A 15,265-nucleotide genomic window follows, 5' to 3' on the forward strand; every position below is an offset into this window, starting at 1 on the left:
ATCTGAGAGCGACCCCTCTCAGCCAGCTTTGTCTTCGTTTTATGGTTGAGGAAGCGATTGACATAAATCGTCTCAGGTCACACACTGAGTTAGTGGTAGAGCTGGGGACAGAACCCAGGAGTCCTGACTCCCAGCCCTCCCTGCTCTAACCACTAGACATACTCCCCACCCAAATCCAGGAAAAAGAACCGAGGCGTCCGACTCCTTAATCCCTTGCTATAACCACTAAACTGTGCTCAAGGAAGCATTGTCATTAGAACTGTCTGTTAGGTGGGACTCTGCTAAGAAAGACCACGTGTTAATTAAATTATGCTGTGACTTCATTGTACAGTAACTGATCTGAATGCTGTATCAATCCTTACAAGGCTGACTATTGTGCGTTGGCCCATTAGTGCAGACCATGAGGTATGTACAAAGTCTGTTCCCTACCAACTGAACCCTAAAATATTCTGGGGGGCATATAAGAAAGGTATAAGCAAATGGAGAAGAGACGCATCAGAGGGGATCTGAAAACAGATGGGCAGCGGGGTGAGAGAAAGGAGTAGGATATCAAATAATAATCTTGAGTCACTGGGCTCAGTACAGAGCTAACTGGGGGCAAACCTGGGATTCACTTGTCTCTTTTTTTTAAAATGTAAAAATCAATAACATGAAAGTTAAACGACTTACAGCATATGTGTTCCTGAATACCGCCCCCTTCATGGGGCTCCGGTAGAATTATGCAGTTTTACAACTTATCAAAGCTGCAAGACCGAACAATGCTGCCAGGACTCAACCCCTTAGGGAGGGAGTTATGGGAATTAAGAAAAAATGTACATAAACCCTCCCCCCCTTTCCCGTTTAGGTGGAATGCAGGTCTGGCCATTCTCTGAGACCTCTTGGGGTGGGGGTCAGTGTTTTATCCAAATGTGTTTCGAAAGAGGATCCAAATTTCTTCGATGCCTTCAGATTCATATCCTCGATCCCTGCGGGGATCAGCTGTTTTTTCTTTGGCTGCTATTTCAGACAAATCCGAAGACCACTGTGCAACCGGGAGATAGTCACTGGCCTGGGCTATGCCGGAGGCTGGGCTTGTTGGGAGAGTAAGGTGGGGAAACTGAGGCATCAGTCCACCCAATTTAGGCTTCATCGATTTTTGTCTTTATTTAATACAGTTTCAGACAGAATTATTGTCACTTTGGGTGTCCAAATGCACATTTTATGCCAGACAATAAACAGATGAGACAGACTAAGAAGAGTACAGCATTTTGGGGCACAGGGAGTTCATGAAGGACATAGCCAGCTCTGATCCCTGGTCTGGTCCTTCAGTCCCCTTCCTTCAGTTTCTGGCCTTGTGGTTCATTGATTTGGGCCTTGTTCACTTGAGTCTTTTCATACATTGTCCTCACTGTGTATTTCTCAACCTTCCTCCAATCAGCTTCAAGCATGTAAAGTAACCCAGGCAGTACGTGGGCGAGAGTTTCTCTTTGCACGATTTTTGGTATCTAGACCATTTCAGTGTCGTTCTGCGGCATGGCATTCTGCCGCTGGGGTTTTCCCAGTAAAAAGGGCTTCGGGTCATTACGGCTTGGGTATTGCTTACTAAAATCGTTCGGCACAATATGGTACTTCTGTCCTGTTAGCAATAACATTGTTTTATCCACTTCCGTATAAAAGGAGAGGTGGCAAAACCCCAGGCAAGGCCTTTCTGGCACGAGGGACGTGATCAAAACTCACTGTCCGTAATGATAAATTATTCAAATGTAACGAACAAAGCTCTCGATCGTACCATTTAGCAATTCTTCACTTTTCTGAGACACGCACATTGAATGATCAGACCCAGTTTTCATTCGAGTGGTGAGAGGGGGCTATGGAAAACATGATGACCCTTTTTGTCAGCATTTCTTTTCTTTGGTCAACTTTGAACATGGACTTTGAGGGGCTCATTCACTTAGAGTCCGACCGTATGTTTGAAAACCCTTACAGAAAGCTTTCCCTTGTGCCGCATTTTGAGGTGTGTCTTAATTTTAAGGACCAATTGTTCCCCACCCGACGAGATGATCAAATGGCTCCATCTGGCCTAAAAGCATCCCAGTTTTTCTAGAGTTCATCCTTCTATCGCACCCCTCTGAGAATCAGAAAACACTTCTCGAACAAAGGATTTAACGTCCTGGGTTCTTACTCGGGAGGGGTAGCTCAGTAGGTTGGAGCATTGGCCTGCTAAACCCAGGGTTGCGAGTTCAATCCTTGAGGGGGCCATTTAGGGATCGGGGGCAAAAATTGGGGATGGGTCCTGCTTTGAGCCGGGGGTTGGACTAGATACCGCCTGAGGTCCCTTCCAACCCTGATTGTCTATGATTCGTGACCCGTGCTGCTGCTGTGAAAGTCATATCCACATGCTGCACCCATCACCATGGCATCTGGTGCCTTAGATGGCACAGGCCAACATTCTTAAAAGTGGGTGCTGATTTTGGCCCTGGTACTGCTGGAACGTCAGACACATGCTTAATGTCAGGCACGTGAGAATTAGAGAATTTGGTCTGAAATCAACAAGAGGAAATTCAATAAAGACAAGTGCAAAGTGCTGCACTTAGGAAGGTGGGGTTGTGTGTGTGGGGGGAGTGGGAGAATCAAATGCAGCACCACAAAATGGAGAATAACTGGCTCGGGGGTCGTACGGCTGAAAAGGATCTGGGCGTTCCAGTGGGTCACAAACTGAATGAGTCAACGTATTGCTGTTGTGAGAAACGCTAATATTGCTCCGGGGTTGTGGTATGTAAGGCGTGGGAGGTAACGGTCCCGCTCTTCTCGGCGCTGGTGTGGCCTCAGCTGGAGTATTGTGTCCAGTTCTGGGCGCCGTACTGTGGGAAAGATGTGAGCAAATTGGAGAGAGGCCAGAGCAGAGCCGCAAAAAGGATCCAAGGTTTAGGAAACCTGCCCTAGGAGGAGAGGCTAAAAAACGTTGCAGGTTTTGTCTTGACAAAAGAAGACAGAGGGGGGACCTGATATGTTTTTTCAAATACGTTATGGGCTGGTGTAAAGAGGACGGGGATCTGCTGTTCTCCATGACCACTGGAGGCAGGACAAGACGTAATGGGTGTAATCCGCACCAAGGGAGATTGAGGTGAGATATCAGGACAAACTTGCTAACTCTCTGGGGAGTGAAACTCTGGAACAGGCATCCAAAGGAGGTTGTGGGATCCCCGTCACTGGAGAGTTTTAAGGACAGGTTGGACAAACCCCTGTCAGGGCTGCAGGGGGCCTGGGCTAGATTATCTCTCAAGAGCCCCTTCCAGCCTGACACTGTGGTCCCTCCTTGACAGCAGAGGGACAATTTGCAAGCTTAAGGCAGAGCGTATGTCTAACCATTGCAGAATTCAGGGCTTTCCATGTCTCGGTTTCCAAGGTGCCACTGACCAGATTTTATGCCTTATGAAGAAGGTGTGAATTTTAATAGTGAGAGTAATTAAGCTTTGGAACAACTTGCCAAGGGTCCTGGTGGATTCTCCAGCATTGGCAGTTTTCTTTTTTTAACCAAGATTGGACAGTTTTCTAAAGGATCTGCTCTAGACCAGACAGGATTAATTGAGAGCCGTTTTCCGGCCGGTGTTACTCAGGAGTTCAGACTAGATGAGCACCGTGGTCCATTCTCTCCTTGAAATCTACAAATCTATGATTTTTGGAGATGCTGGTACAGACCCCACCGTGTAGCTTTTAACACACGCAGTTGGGCATGCAGTTTGTTTTCCAGACTTCTGCTCCCGCAGATCTACCTACAGAAAAGGCCGATTTGCAAAACCTCGCAGCAGCTCCCACTGTGACACTCGCAACCGGATTTTCAACAACGCTCAGGACCCAACACCCTGAGCTGCTTGGAAAGACTAGCTCAAGGTTTCACAGGTCCGGCATCCAGCAATGGACACACATCAAACCTTTCTAGAACGTGTTGGCTGCAATCAACTAAAACGGGAACGTTTTAAAAAAAAAATTATCCTGTCACGTCTCGTTATTTTTAAGTCCATTTCTGTTAGCAACGTTTGCAATTCGATTGCAAGTCTTGCAATATTTGGTGGTTTTAATCCTCAGAAACCCAGCTCCAGGTGTCCCAAGATTCGGCGAGAATTTCCGCTTCCATTTTTGGGGGGGGTGCTGGAGGGGATATTTGGGGGTGCTGGAGGGGATACCTGCGGCTTCACTCTCGCGGTGGGGGGCAGTGGCAGGGAGGCTGGTGCAGGCCCAAGACGCAGTTCCAGCCCATCAGTCAGGGCTTCCCTGCAGGCCTCTCCCCTTCCCCAGGGCAGGGAGCCAGGGTGGCCCTGTCACCCACCCCAGCTGGACTCTGAGGCCCCACAGCGAGGCAGGTGGCCCGGCCGAGAGGCGCTTGGTGGCTCCTCTTACCTGGAGGGCCGGGCCAGGGTGGGCAGGATCTAGTGGATGCAGGGGAGGGACCAATCCGGGTGCGGAGACTGCTCTTTCTGAGCTGCAGCGTCTGCACTGCAAAAATCCTGCATATTTCCTCTTATTTGAAAAATCTTGCCTGGACAGAGGGCGGAGGATCAAAAAAGAGGCCATGTTGGAGGAAATCCTGGATGTATGGTAACCCTAATACAGTTCTACTGGTGCAAGTCCTCGTGTGGACTCAGTTGTACCAGGATAGACTTGCCTTTTATCACGGTAGATAATTCCCCTCCCTGGATGGAGGCAGTGTGGCCTGGGGGGGATAGAGTACTCCAGAGACCTGGGTTCTAATCCCGGCTTGGCTCCTAGCCTGCTGGGTGACCTTGGGCAAGTTAGTGCCCCTCAGTTTCTTCATCTGTAAAATGGGGATAATAATTCCGCCCTTCTTTGCAAAGAGCTTTGAGACCTGCTGATGGAAAAATGCTGTAGAAGAGCTAGCGAATATTGTTATACCCTATTTCTATGACCACACGCCAGTTGTACCTCTCTGACTAAGCCGGGGTAGTTAAATTGGGTCAGCTTTTGTCTTTAGACAAAGCATGCGCGATCTCCTGATTTTAGGGCCCAACTCGTGATTTGGTATTGCTTACTTGCTTGGGCTGGTGATGCTGTGTGTGTTTTAAATCCTTCCTCCACAGTTTGCCTCAGCTGGGGCAGTTTTATCAGAGCAAGTCAACACTTCAAAACTAAGTCGAGTTCAATCCTTGAGGGGGTCATTTAGGGATCTGGGCAAAAAAAATTAAAAAAAAAAAAATAAATTGGGGATTATGCCTGCTTTGAGCAGGGGGTTGGACTAGATGATCTCCTGAGGTCCCTTCCAACTCCGATAGTCTATGAGTCTATGAGACCTCGGTTACGGCGACATACAGCCACCTGCAGTTACCAAATCGCTTCCGCACGCCCACACGACGCTTCTTGTCTCACCAGGCGTGCTTGCACCGACTGAACTGCCAGCGTGGGGCACTGCGGGCCGGCTTCTGAAAGGCAGCAAGAATCGATGTAATTTCAGCGCAGACTCTGCGTTGCTCACATCGGCCTACGCGCTACGCCTCTCGCAGAGGAGGTGTTAAGCCCGTGTCGTGGGCAAGTTAAATCGGTGGGAGCGACATTTCAGTATAGACACTTGCAGAGTTCGGTTGATGTAAGCTGCCTCGGGTTGACCTAACTCTAGAGTGTCGGCCAAGCCTTAGACTAGTTAGTTACACGGTGTGGTTCTGAGTTTCGTTCGGCGCTCGGGTTCTCGCAGCTGCACCGCGGGGCCTGCCATTGCGGAAAAGGGAAATTTTCCTGTTTCTACTGTAACGTTAAAGGGGAAAACGCTGTTCTTATGAACAGGGGGGCAGATTGTCTAAAGGCCTTTAGACACCTAAAGACGCAGGTAAACACCAGGTGGGATTTTCAGAAGTGCCCATGAGAGTTAGGTACTTAGGTGCTTCTGACAGTTTTGCTGGGGCCTGCCGGCATCATTAGATGCCTAAGTAATATTGATTAAAAGGTGCAGCCAGTCATCTGCCTCCACTCGTGTAGGGTGGATTGATTTGAAATCATCAAGCGGAACGCTGCATTTAAATCCTCGATTTAACCATCTCAGCCATTCGCAGTGCCTTTATTTTCTAAACAAAGGGACTTTCTCATTGCTTGATAGAACCATTTAAAAACATTGATTTACAGTGAACTAGAGCAAAAGATGGGGGCAAAAGATCTATCTGCTTTAAGATTAAACTCGATAAGTTTATGGAGGAGATGGTATGATGGGATAACATGGTTTTGGTAATTAAATATTCATGGTAAATAGGCCCAATGGCTTGTGATGGGATATTAGATGGGGTGGGATCTGAGTTACCCAGGAAAGAATTTTCTGTAGTATCTGGCTGGTGAATCTTGCCCATATTCTCAGGGTTTAGCTGATCGCCATATTTGGGTTCGGGAAGGAATTTTCCTCCAGGGCAGATTGGAAGAGATCCTGGAGGTTTTTCGCCTTCCTCTGTAGCATGGGGCACGGGTCAGTTGCCGGAGGATTCTCCTGCTCCTTGAAGTCTTTCAACCACGATTTGAGGACTTCAATAGCTCAGACATAGGAGATAGGTCTTTCGCAGGAGTGGTGGGTGAAATTCTGTGGCCTGCGTTGTGCAGGAGGTCAGACTAGATGATCGTAATGGTCCCTTCTGACCTAAATATCTATGAAAGAGCCTTTATACTAGATTTGGTACATCTATCTAGGAGGGTACACTGTACCCATATGTAGTTATTTAAGCAATTATGTAGCTTCGTATTTTCAGGTTCTTCTTAGTTGTGCAGTTTTAGTATGTTGGAAAGTGGTGAGTGATCTTGCTTATTTGCTAGATAATTTTATTTTTGCTCATGATTTGTCAAACTGCATTAGGGTGGTAACTGGAATGAAATTAAACACGCGCAATGGCAGATACAATTTATTTGTATCAAATTAAACAAGTCCTTAATACAGTACGTGACCTATCATGCCATATTTATAAAGCTTGACCTCAAAAGTTAAACGTTTTTTCCCTTGATTCTTTCTTTATATGGAAAAGCAGCCCCTAACTCAGTAATTTTAATAGAAGCTTGTGGATTCAGCATATTTAATTTTTGTATTTAAATGTTTTAAGAGATTATAAATTTAGGCGTTAACATATATTTTGCATTCAATTCAGATTTTGTTTCTTAAAAAAAAGAAAACCTTGTAATTGCAATGAATAAAAATCAGATTATTTTTATTCCCCCCCCCAAATCATTTTTTTCAATCCACCCTGCACTCAAGGTTTGTTATTATTTGGTCAAGAGCCCAAATAACCAAACTTGGTTCGATTTATTGTCTAAGGACAAAGTAGTACAATACGAAAAGAAGTGTATTCACCTCACGCAGAAGGTGTGCTTCAAAGATTTGCATTTCAGCCTGTAGTATTTACAGTCTGATTTTACAAGTTACAAAACTCTGTATCCATCGCTAAAATCCACCCACTGGTTTGGAACAGTTCCGTACCTTGGTGGTGTTCTGCACTTGGCTTATGTCTGGTTTGGATCCTATCTGGCAGAAGAGCTGGGCGTGGAGGTAAATCCTACCCCGTGCTGGGACACACGGTTCACGTGTCTTGGCTTTGACAGGGTTCCTATTTTTAAAGCCAAATCCTGCCTCCGCTTTGCAGCATATGGTGGGATTCTTTACATGGGTGAACCGAATTGTGGGGAGAGCGTAATGGATAACTTCCCAATACTTACATGCATGTATAATGTATGTTAATACCATGTGCATAATGCCCATTAACATGGTGTATACTATGCCTAATATATATATGGCTAACAATACCTTTGATGCTCTAGCCAGTTGTCTGTGTTGCCATTAAGTTTTGGGAATGTTTTCCTGGCGGAGAAGCGGGGGCTAGCAAACTTTGAGTCGAAGGTAGCTCCTTCTGTAGAATGTAATTCCTCTTCCCCCATCCACAGATCTGGTTGAATGAAATGTTTTCCTGACAAAATGTAGGGGAGTGGGTGAAATTGGTGTGCTTTGGTTTGGTTTAGTTGGTTGGTTTGTAAAATTGTAAAATTTTAGTGACTTTTCCCACAGGACAATTCAAAGTAACTATTTTCAGAAATGTTGACTCTTCCCTTCCCTACCCCTCCTCACCCCACCATTTCAGGGTTGAACTTTTTCATTGTGCGGAAATTTGATTCCCTTCCCCCAAAACGAAAGAATCGGAGTTTCCCGCGGGATGGAAGTACCCTTGTCCGGACAGCTCTGAGTATATGTCCTCTTATTCCCCTGGCAGAGATCAGCCAGGTGTGTTTTTGTGGAGCAGGTGACCTGGGATTTTGGGCGGGGGAGTTGTCTGCCCTATTGGAGATGTTGGCAGCTTGATTTTTCTAAGCTGATGAGTTATAGCAGCTCCTGTCTGGTTTGAGAGACTGGGACGCAGGCCGGCTGGATGCTGAGCAGATGCGCACTGGAGATCCGCACAGGGATTCGGGGCTGGGTTAGCAGTCAGGCCGGGGACAGCAGCCCAGTTGGAAGGAGCTCTCTTTAAACGTCTGTATTGTTCTCCTTTGCCGTCCCCCTGCCAGCATGCCCAGCCCATCTTACTGACCATCTTTCCCTGATTGTTTCCTCATGTGCTATCATCTGCGTCTCCCCAGCTGTCGTCTCCTGTCTTATACTTCGATTGGAAGCTCTCTGGGGCAGGGATCATCCTTTTTGTTCTCTGTTTGTACAGCGCCTGGCACAGTGGCAGCCGGGTTTGTGACTGGGGTTCCTAGGTGCTACCATAAGACATTTGAGCTGCTATTAGGTGAATTATGGTAGCACCTAGGCATCCAAGGATGGACCAGGATCCCATGGTTCAAGCACTACTGTAATACACCTAATAGCAATACAAATGTACAGCGCCTAGAACCCTGCTCCATCCCTGGGGCACCTAGGTACTACCACCGTCCATATGATCATTTTAATGGAAGCTGGGTACATAATTCCCCGAGTCCGCTTGATTCAGCCAAGGTCACGCAGCGAGCTGGGAGGAGAACCCAGCAGGTCCTGGCTCCCTGTTCCGGGCTCCAACCACTGGATCCTGCCGCTGGTTCCAGGCTCCCTGCTCGGTTCTGATTTCCCCTTTTAACCAGGCAAACGGGGGCCACGGGCCGTGACCTCACGATGCTGCCCACATATCGCCTCCTGATGGTCAGGATTTACCCCCACTCCCCCCCATCACTCATGCTGGTTTTTTTTTCTCTCTCTGTCTCTCTTGCAGTAAGAAATCGGAGCCGATCTTCTCCCGTGCCCCTGCTGGGTACCCCAAAGACGGCCCCTATCGCCCTATTTATATTATCCCGGACCAGACAGAGCCGTGCATCTTTGCCACCGAGGTAATGAAGATACGCGGTGCGCTTGCGACCTCCCCTCTCCCGCTTGTTCCTCGCCACCCCTGCCACTCCCTAACCCAGCCAGCCCTGCAAACCCATAGCGCGCGCTTCCTGCCGCCCCAGCCCCACCCTGAGCCGCATGCCCGCTCCTCTGGGGCGGTGGGGGTAACATGCATGACCCCAAAGTGCATGAAGCTAAGACCAGTGGGTGGGTGTATGTGTGTGGGGTGGGTGATTGCAATGGGTAGGAACTGCCAGCAGTGTCTACCCATGGGGGAGGCGGGGGGCTGTTGAGGCAGCTTTAGAGCGGCTGCATTGCATGCTGGCAGCAGCGCCCCCTGCGGGCGGCCAAGTATAAGCTCATCACTTTCCTTTCCAGGTGTTTTTCGGGCAGAACGCAAAGCCGGCTGCTTTTGCTGAATCCCATGGGTCGGGTTGGGATGGCTTGGAGCAGCTGCAGCAGCAGAGCTGTGGTACCTGGGGCATTATACCCCCTTAATGCCCCTGGGGGGCGCTGTGGGGAGTGAGCACTCGCCTGGAGCAGGTGCAGAACTGGAGTTATGGTACCTGGGGTGTTATGTCCCCTCATGCCCCAAGGGGGCGCTGTGGGGAGCGAGCACTCGCCTGGAGCAGGTGCAAGGGTGGAGCTATTGTAGCTGGGGGCATTATATCCTCATATTGCCCCCAGGGGCCCTGTGGGGAGTGAGCACTCGCCAGCACCAGTCGAGCCCATGTTTAGTGTTGGTAACCTCCCCTTTGGGGTGTTGGGCCCTGGGGAGGGGCCAGCGTGTGTAGGAACTCTGCCTTCACCCCAAGTCTGTATTCCCCACCCCACAGGGTCAGGTCTCTGTCCATATCACGCTAAGAGCTTCCAGTGTGTGAGCCAGCCTCTCCCCCACCTCTTCCCCCCATCGCTTGGCGTCTGGGCTGCTTTGCTACCCTTCTCCCACCCTGAATGCTAGGCTCGCTCAACCCAGACGGCCTGCATACACCCTTAAAACACCCCCATGGGTGCACCTGCAGGAAGAGAGATGGAACCACTCTGACTGATGCCAGAGTTACAATGGGGGCTGCCACGCCAAGCAAATGGGGGGAGGGGGTGTCGATGCGGGCTCTGGGGCTCCGGGTGTTCCCCCATTGTGGAGTGGCCCCTGGTTTTGCAGCATTGGGTGGCGGATGCAGTGTGCGTACATGTGGGAGCTGCTGATAAAAAAACAGGGTCTGTGCTGGGGTGGGTGGGAGTCACACCTGATTCGCTGAGCTCTGGCTCCATCCTTAACACGTAAAAACTCCCCCTGGCACCACGCTGCCCGGCGCTGCCGTCCACTCCAGCATGGGTTTGGTGGTGCTGAGCTCTCGTCCAGCAGCTGGCTGCAGAGAGAGAGGGAGAAACCCAGTGAGAATGAGGGTCTCTCCTCCCCTCCCCTCTGCAGGGAGGCAGCTGTGCCGATCAGCTGCTGGAGTCAGTTCGGGGAGACCCAAGTTCTTAAAGATCCCACAGGGCAGCCTGTGATGCTTCCCGAGGTCCCCCGAGCTGTGCAGCACCTCACTACCACCCCCACTTAGCGTCAGACAGCTTCGTCTGTACTTGCTGGGGGGTCACCGGCAACGTGAGCGCTCCCTGTTTAGCCCGCTCAGGTTGGCGCCAGCCAACGCCTGCCCCCAGGCTTTCCCGTGGCCGGCCCATCCCCTGATCCACTGGCCCCTCGCAGAATTCACAGATCTGCTGGTCCCAAAGAGACAGCACCCCTGGCGTACCAGCTTCACCTCCAATCGCTGCTTCACTTCCAACCCTGGGAGATTTGCAGGGTGGCTGTAACGTGTTGGTCTCAGGCTATTAGAGAGACGTCTTTATTGGACCAACACCTGTTGGAGAAAGAGACCAGCCCTTAGGTATGTTTGGAGTGAAATCAAGGATCAATTTACGTAGCAGGTGCAAGTAGAGCAGAAGTCTTGGAAGCCACTGGTTACGGGTAAAATAAAACCGTAACCTGCCTGCCAGACTGAACTAACAAGGCACAGCGTTATCTGTCTGGCTCTGAGTGAGCTAAACTCCAGGCTGGACTGGCCGTGATCCCTTTGTAATGGCACCAGATGCACATGAAGCTGCTTAAATATCATCCTTACGCACCTCTCGCGCCGGTTAGGGCGACCAATGTGTTACTGCTCTCAGTAGAGACCTTCCTTTGCCACCTCTCCCGTTGACTTCAGACTGCCAGCTGGCCTCAAGGGGTCCCTGGGTCCCAAGGGCTCTCTTGGTTCATTCTGTAGACAGGCTCGGTGGGGCACCGGGGATTATGGATCCAGAGCCGGGCTGGGCGGGTTTGCAGTAGGTGCAGCTGCAGAGCTGTGGGCATAATACACCTGTACTGCCTCCTGGGAGGGGAGGCTGTGGGGGAGTAACCTGCACCAATCATTAGTTATTGGGGGGGGCCCCGCCAGGCCTGCTGGGGTGGGGCAAGGCCATAGCCGGAGGTGTCCTTGCTGGGGTGCTCAGCCCCAGGCTGCACGGAAAGGGCTCTGGGGTTCCTCCCCTCAATTTGAAGACACAGTTTGGGCCCAGCAGGGACAGGGGTTCTGCTGATAACATCTGGGCTGGCCCTGCTAGGGGCCTAGTGTGGGAAGCACCTCCCTGACTTCCAGCAGCAATGCTCCCTGGTGGGTGTGAGCCTAACTTGGGCTTCTCTTAGCATCTCCTCCACTCAAATCCAGCTGGGATCTGGGTTGCACTGGAGGGGAATCATCAAGGAGCCCAGGGCACTCGAGCCAAAGAGTCCAGCAGGGCAGTGAGGCTAGATCGGGGCCCTAATTTCTTTGTTAAGGCCGGCCCAGGCTGCTTGCTGCCAGGAGAGTTCAACCAACGAGCTCCCAGGAGCCTGGGGAAGCCCAGGAAGCATGGAGGGAAGGGGCCTGGTTCTGACAAGGCTACATCTGATTTACCCCAGGTGTAAGGGAGTGTATCTAGCTCCAGATGCAGCTGATGTCAGGATCGGGCCCACACTGAGGTCAGAATCGTTTTCGGGCTACCCCCCAATCCCTTTGTCAAGCTGTCCTGCAGTGGCTCAAGAGCATGATACCAACCTCAGTGCAGACTGTTAGGAACCAGGGCATAGGCCCTGTACTGGTTGTGATTCCATCCTTCGGTCTCACCAACCAAGCATCAAGTGTAAACTCCTCAGGTGCTGTAACGGCCTTGATATGGAGTCACAGACAGTCCTCTTGGGTTCTCTGGTCTCTCTCGCCCTGCAGGTGCGCCTACCTGTGTGATAGATGGCCCCTGACACCAAAAATCCCAGCAAAATTCAGGTTACTCCCAGTCCCGAAGGACTAGTCGCTTACCCCAGATCAATTGCACTTTAGATCTCGCACCAAAGACAATGCTTATAGTTTATTACAGGACTGGCTAGCTATAGATTTATTACATGGGAAAAGGAAACGAGCGAGTTCTTTACAAGGTTGAAGCAGGTGAACATACACACACGCAAGCGAGTTCCAATCTTAAATTTTAAAAAGTAATAGCAGTTCCTATAATAAGCAAGCTCTGTGTGTCCTTAGGCTAAGCACTGGGGATCTCTTGCTTATGCCTAGTAATCCTTGCCCCGCCAGAGTCCAAGCCACATAAAGATCCAATTCCTTCTGATTAGGGGTTTTTTATTCCTTTCCCTGCTTCTGCTCTGAGCTGCAGACTCCACTGATGGGAGGAATCCATTTGCAAGTCTCATCTTCACTAGGCAGGGAGGAGAGTAAACAGTATTTTGTCCTCTTTAACGTTCCCCAATAGTCCATCTGATGTGGCTGGGCCTTCCTTGTTGAGCAGGACATAACGCCTTGAGCTGGAGACCAGCGTTTCCCAGTGGTTAAGGTCCCTCTCCTCTCTGGTGATTTACAGAGTCATAGAGGCTTATAATGCGAAGGCTCAAGATATTCCCTTACAGTAGGGGATACTGATGTTATAAGTGAGATGAATGGTGGCAGCAGCTCACAAGCATTCCCGAAAGTAAACACTAAACCCATTCTGATCCTCCTAATGCCTGTTTTATCGATTCTAACACACAGGTGAGCAGGGGTGGTCCCAGCCATGTATTTGTCAGTGTTCAATGGGAACCATGGCAGCATGACTCCCCCAATGCAAACACTTCGTAGGAAGGGGTGTCACTGACTCTCCTGCATACTCTTCAGCGTCCCTCTGTTCTTGACAAGGCATCGGCCACTACATTTTCTTTTCCTTGATACAGATTTTTTTCCACGTCATACCCCGGCAGAGCTCAGTCTGGGATTGGTCCCTTTGAATATCATAGAATATCAGGGTTGGAAGGGACCCCAGAAGGTCATCTAGTCCAACCATATTAACAGGGAGTGATCGATTAAAACCTTACATTTTCTATTCTACAGTTAAGGTTTAAGTTGCTTAATCGCCCAAGTTGCTTAACGTTCCCTCTCCAGGACAGCATAGTTCTGTTCAGTGGGGGATCGGTTTTTTACAGGCCTCGGTCCCTATCACCCGATCTGCCTTCCCCCTTTTTTTGTAAGGTCTGTTCTGGGGCCACAGTGTCACTAGAGCCCTTTCCAGTCCTCTGGTAATGATGATCTGCTCCTTGGTCTGCGGGGCAGGCCAATTCCGAATGCTTCTACTTTTAAAAGGTCAGGGCAAGCAAAGCTGCTGCTTGCCCTGTGTCCTCTGTGACATACCCCTGTGGCCTCTCATCTTGCATTTGGACCCTTTGCCAGTGAGGCTGGCTTCTCTAAGCCTCTGCAGTACAGTTCCCCCGTGGCTCAGGTGGTCTTGCCAGGAACCACTAAAAATAGCCAAGTCGTCTACATCGGCCCTGGCAAAGGTCGGCAAACTCTGCAACATCTCCTTGATGAGCCTCTGAAAGGGAACCGCTGCACTGATTAACCCGAAAGGCAGAACCATAAACACCTTTAGGCCAGAGCCCACTATGAGAGCTGACTTCTCCTAGGCCACAGCATCTACGGGAATTTGCCAATAGCCATGAGTCAAAGCCAGAGTGCTTATGAATTTTGCACCCTCCTCCACTAGGTCCCCTCTCCAGAGTGTGGCGTCAAGGTCAGGTTGGGTGAATGGGGTCCACCCTTCTAAAATCCACACACCATCTCCTGGTTTTATCCCTTTTAGGTACCGTCACAATGGGAGACGCCCCCATCCCTCCTGTGTCTGGCCTGCGGTCCACTTCCTCCCGGATCTGTTCCTTTGGCACAATGGGCCCTGTCATTTCAGTGGAAGGCCCTGCTTTGTTAGTTAAACCTGGCTGGTTGGAAAGTACCCGGCTGTGGTGTTTCCAATATTGGGTCTAACACCCTCCCAAATCTCGCTGCTCTCCAGCTGGGTCTCTTCTTTACTCTCCCTGACCAGATCAATTAAAGGGGCAGGAAATGTTCCCTCATCAGCACAGAAAATCAAGTACCCCCCTCCACACTTTTGTGGGAAGCTTTCAACCTGTTGACAGACACTGTTTGCACAGGTCCCCTGCAGCTTCCTTACATCATCAGCCGTTCACGCGCCGTCACCCAGAAAGGTCCCTCCCAGTGATCTTGCATCTTGTTCTTCCTCACTGGAATCAACACTAGCAGCAAGTCACCGAGGGCGAAAGGCCTTTCTGCAGCCTGCCTGTCACACCGAGCATCTGAGACATCCAAATCCTTCCAATCCGTCACAGCCTTAAAATTCTCTTTAAAGCAAAGTGACATGCTCACCCCCCTACAGGCTGTCCTGTCTCCTCTGTCCCACCCACCCGAGAGCTTTGCACTGAATCTTGGGCTTCCCTTGCTTGTCTCCCATAAAGGAGCTCAAAGGGGGTGAACCCCATAGATTCGTGGGGTATACTCCGGTACACAAATACGGGAGCAACACACCCCAGTCGTTCTCCCACCACGTAACACACATCCCCTGTTGAATCTTTTTCTACCAGACCGTTAACGTCTGGCTGATGGGAGCAGCCTC

General features: G+C 50.1%; 1 protein-coding gene across 2 annotated transcripts in view; it reads left to right on the forward strand.

The window, feature by feature from the left end:
- Positions 1-15,265, forward strand: part of DLL3 (delta like canonical Notch ligand 3) — a 258,259-nt gene that overhangs the window by 115,370 nt on the left and 127,624 nt on the right. Inside the window, exons 8-9 of one of the 2 annotated variants that reach the window (XM_073321918.1) lie at positions 9,192-9,306; positions 9,683-9,955. In XM_073321918.1, coding sequence (XP_073178019.1) covers positions 9,192-9,306; positions 9,683-9,802 — 235 coding nt within the window. In that variant the 3' untranslated portion in view covers positions 9,803-9,955. Of the gene's footprint in view, positions 1-9,191; positions 9,307-9,682; positions 9,956-15,265 lie in introns of those variants that run through there. The other variant, XM_073321919.1, reaches the window with a different exon arrangement.

Source organism: Lepidochelys kempii, chromosome 23 (assembly GCF_965140265.1).
Source record: "Lepidochelys kempii isolate rLepKem1 chromosome 23, rLepKem1.hap2, whole genome shotgun sequence".
Taxonomy (NCBI): domain Eukaryota; kingdom Metazoa; phylum Chordata; order Testudines; family Cheloniidae; genus Lepidochelys; species Lepidochelys kempii.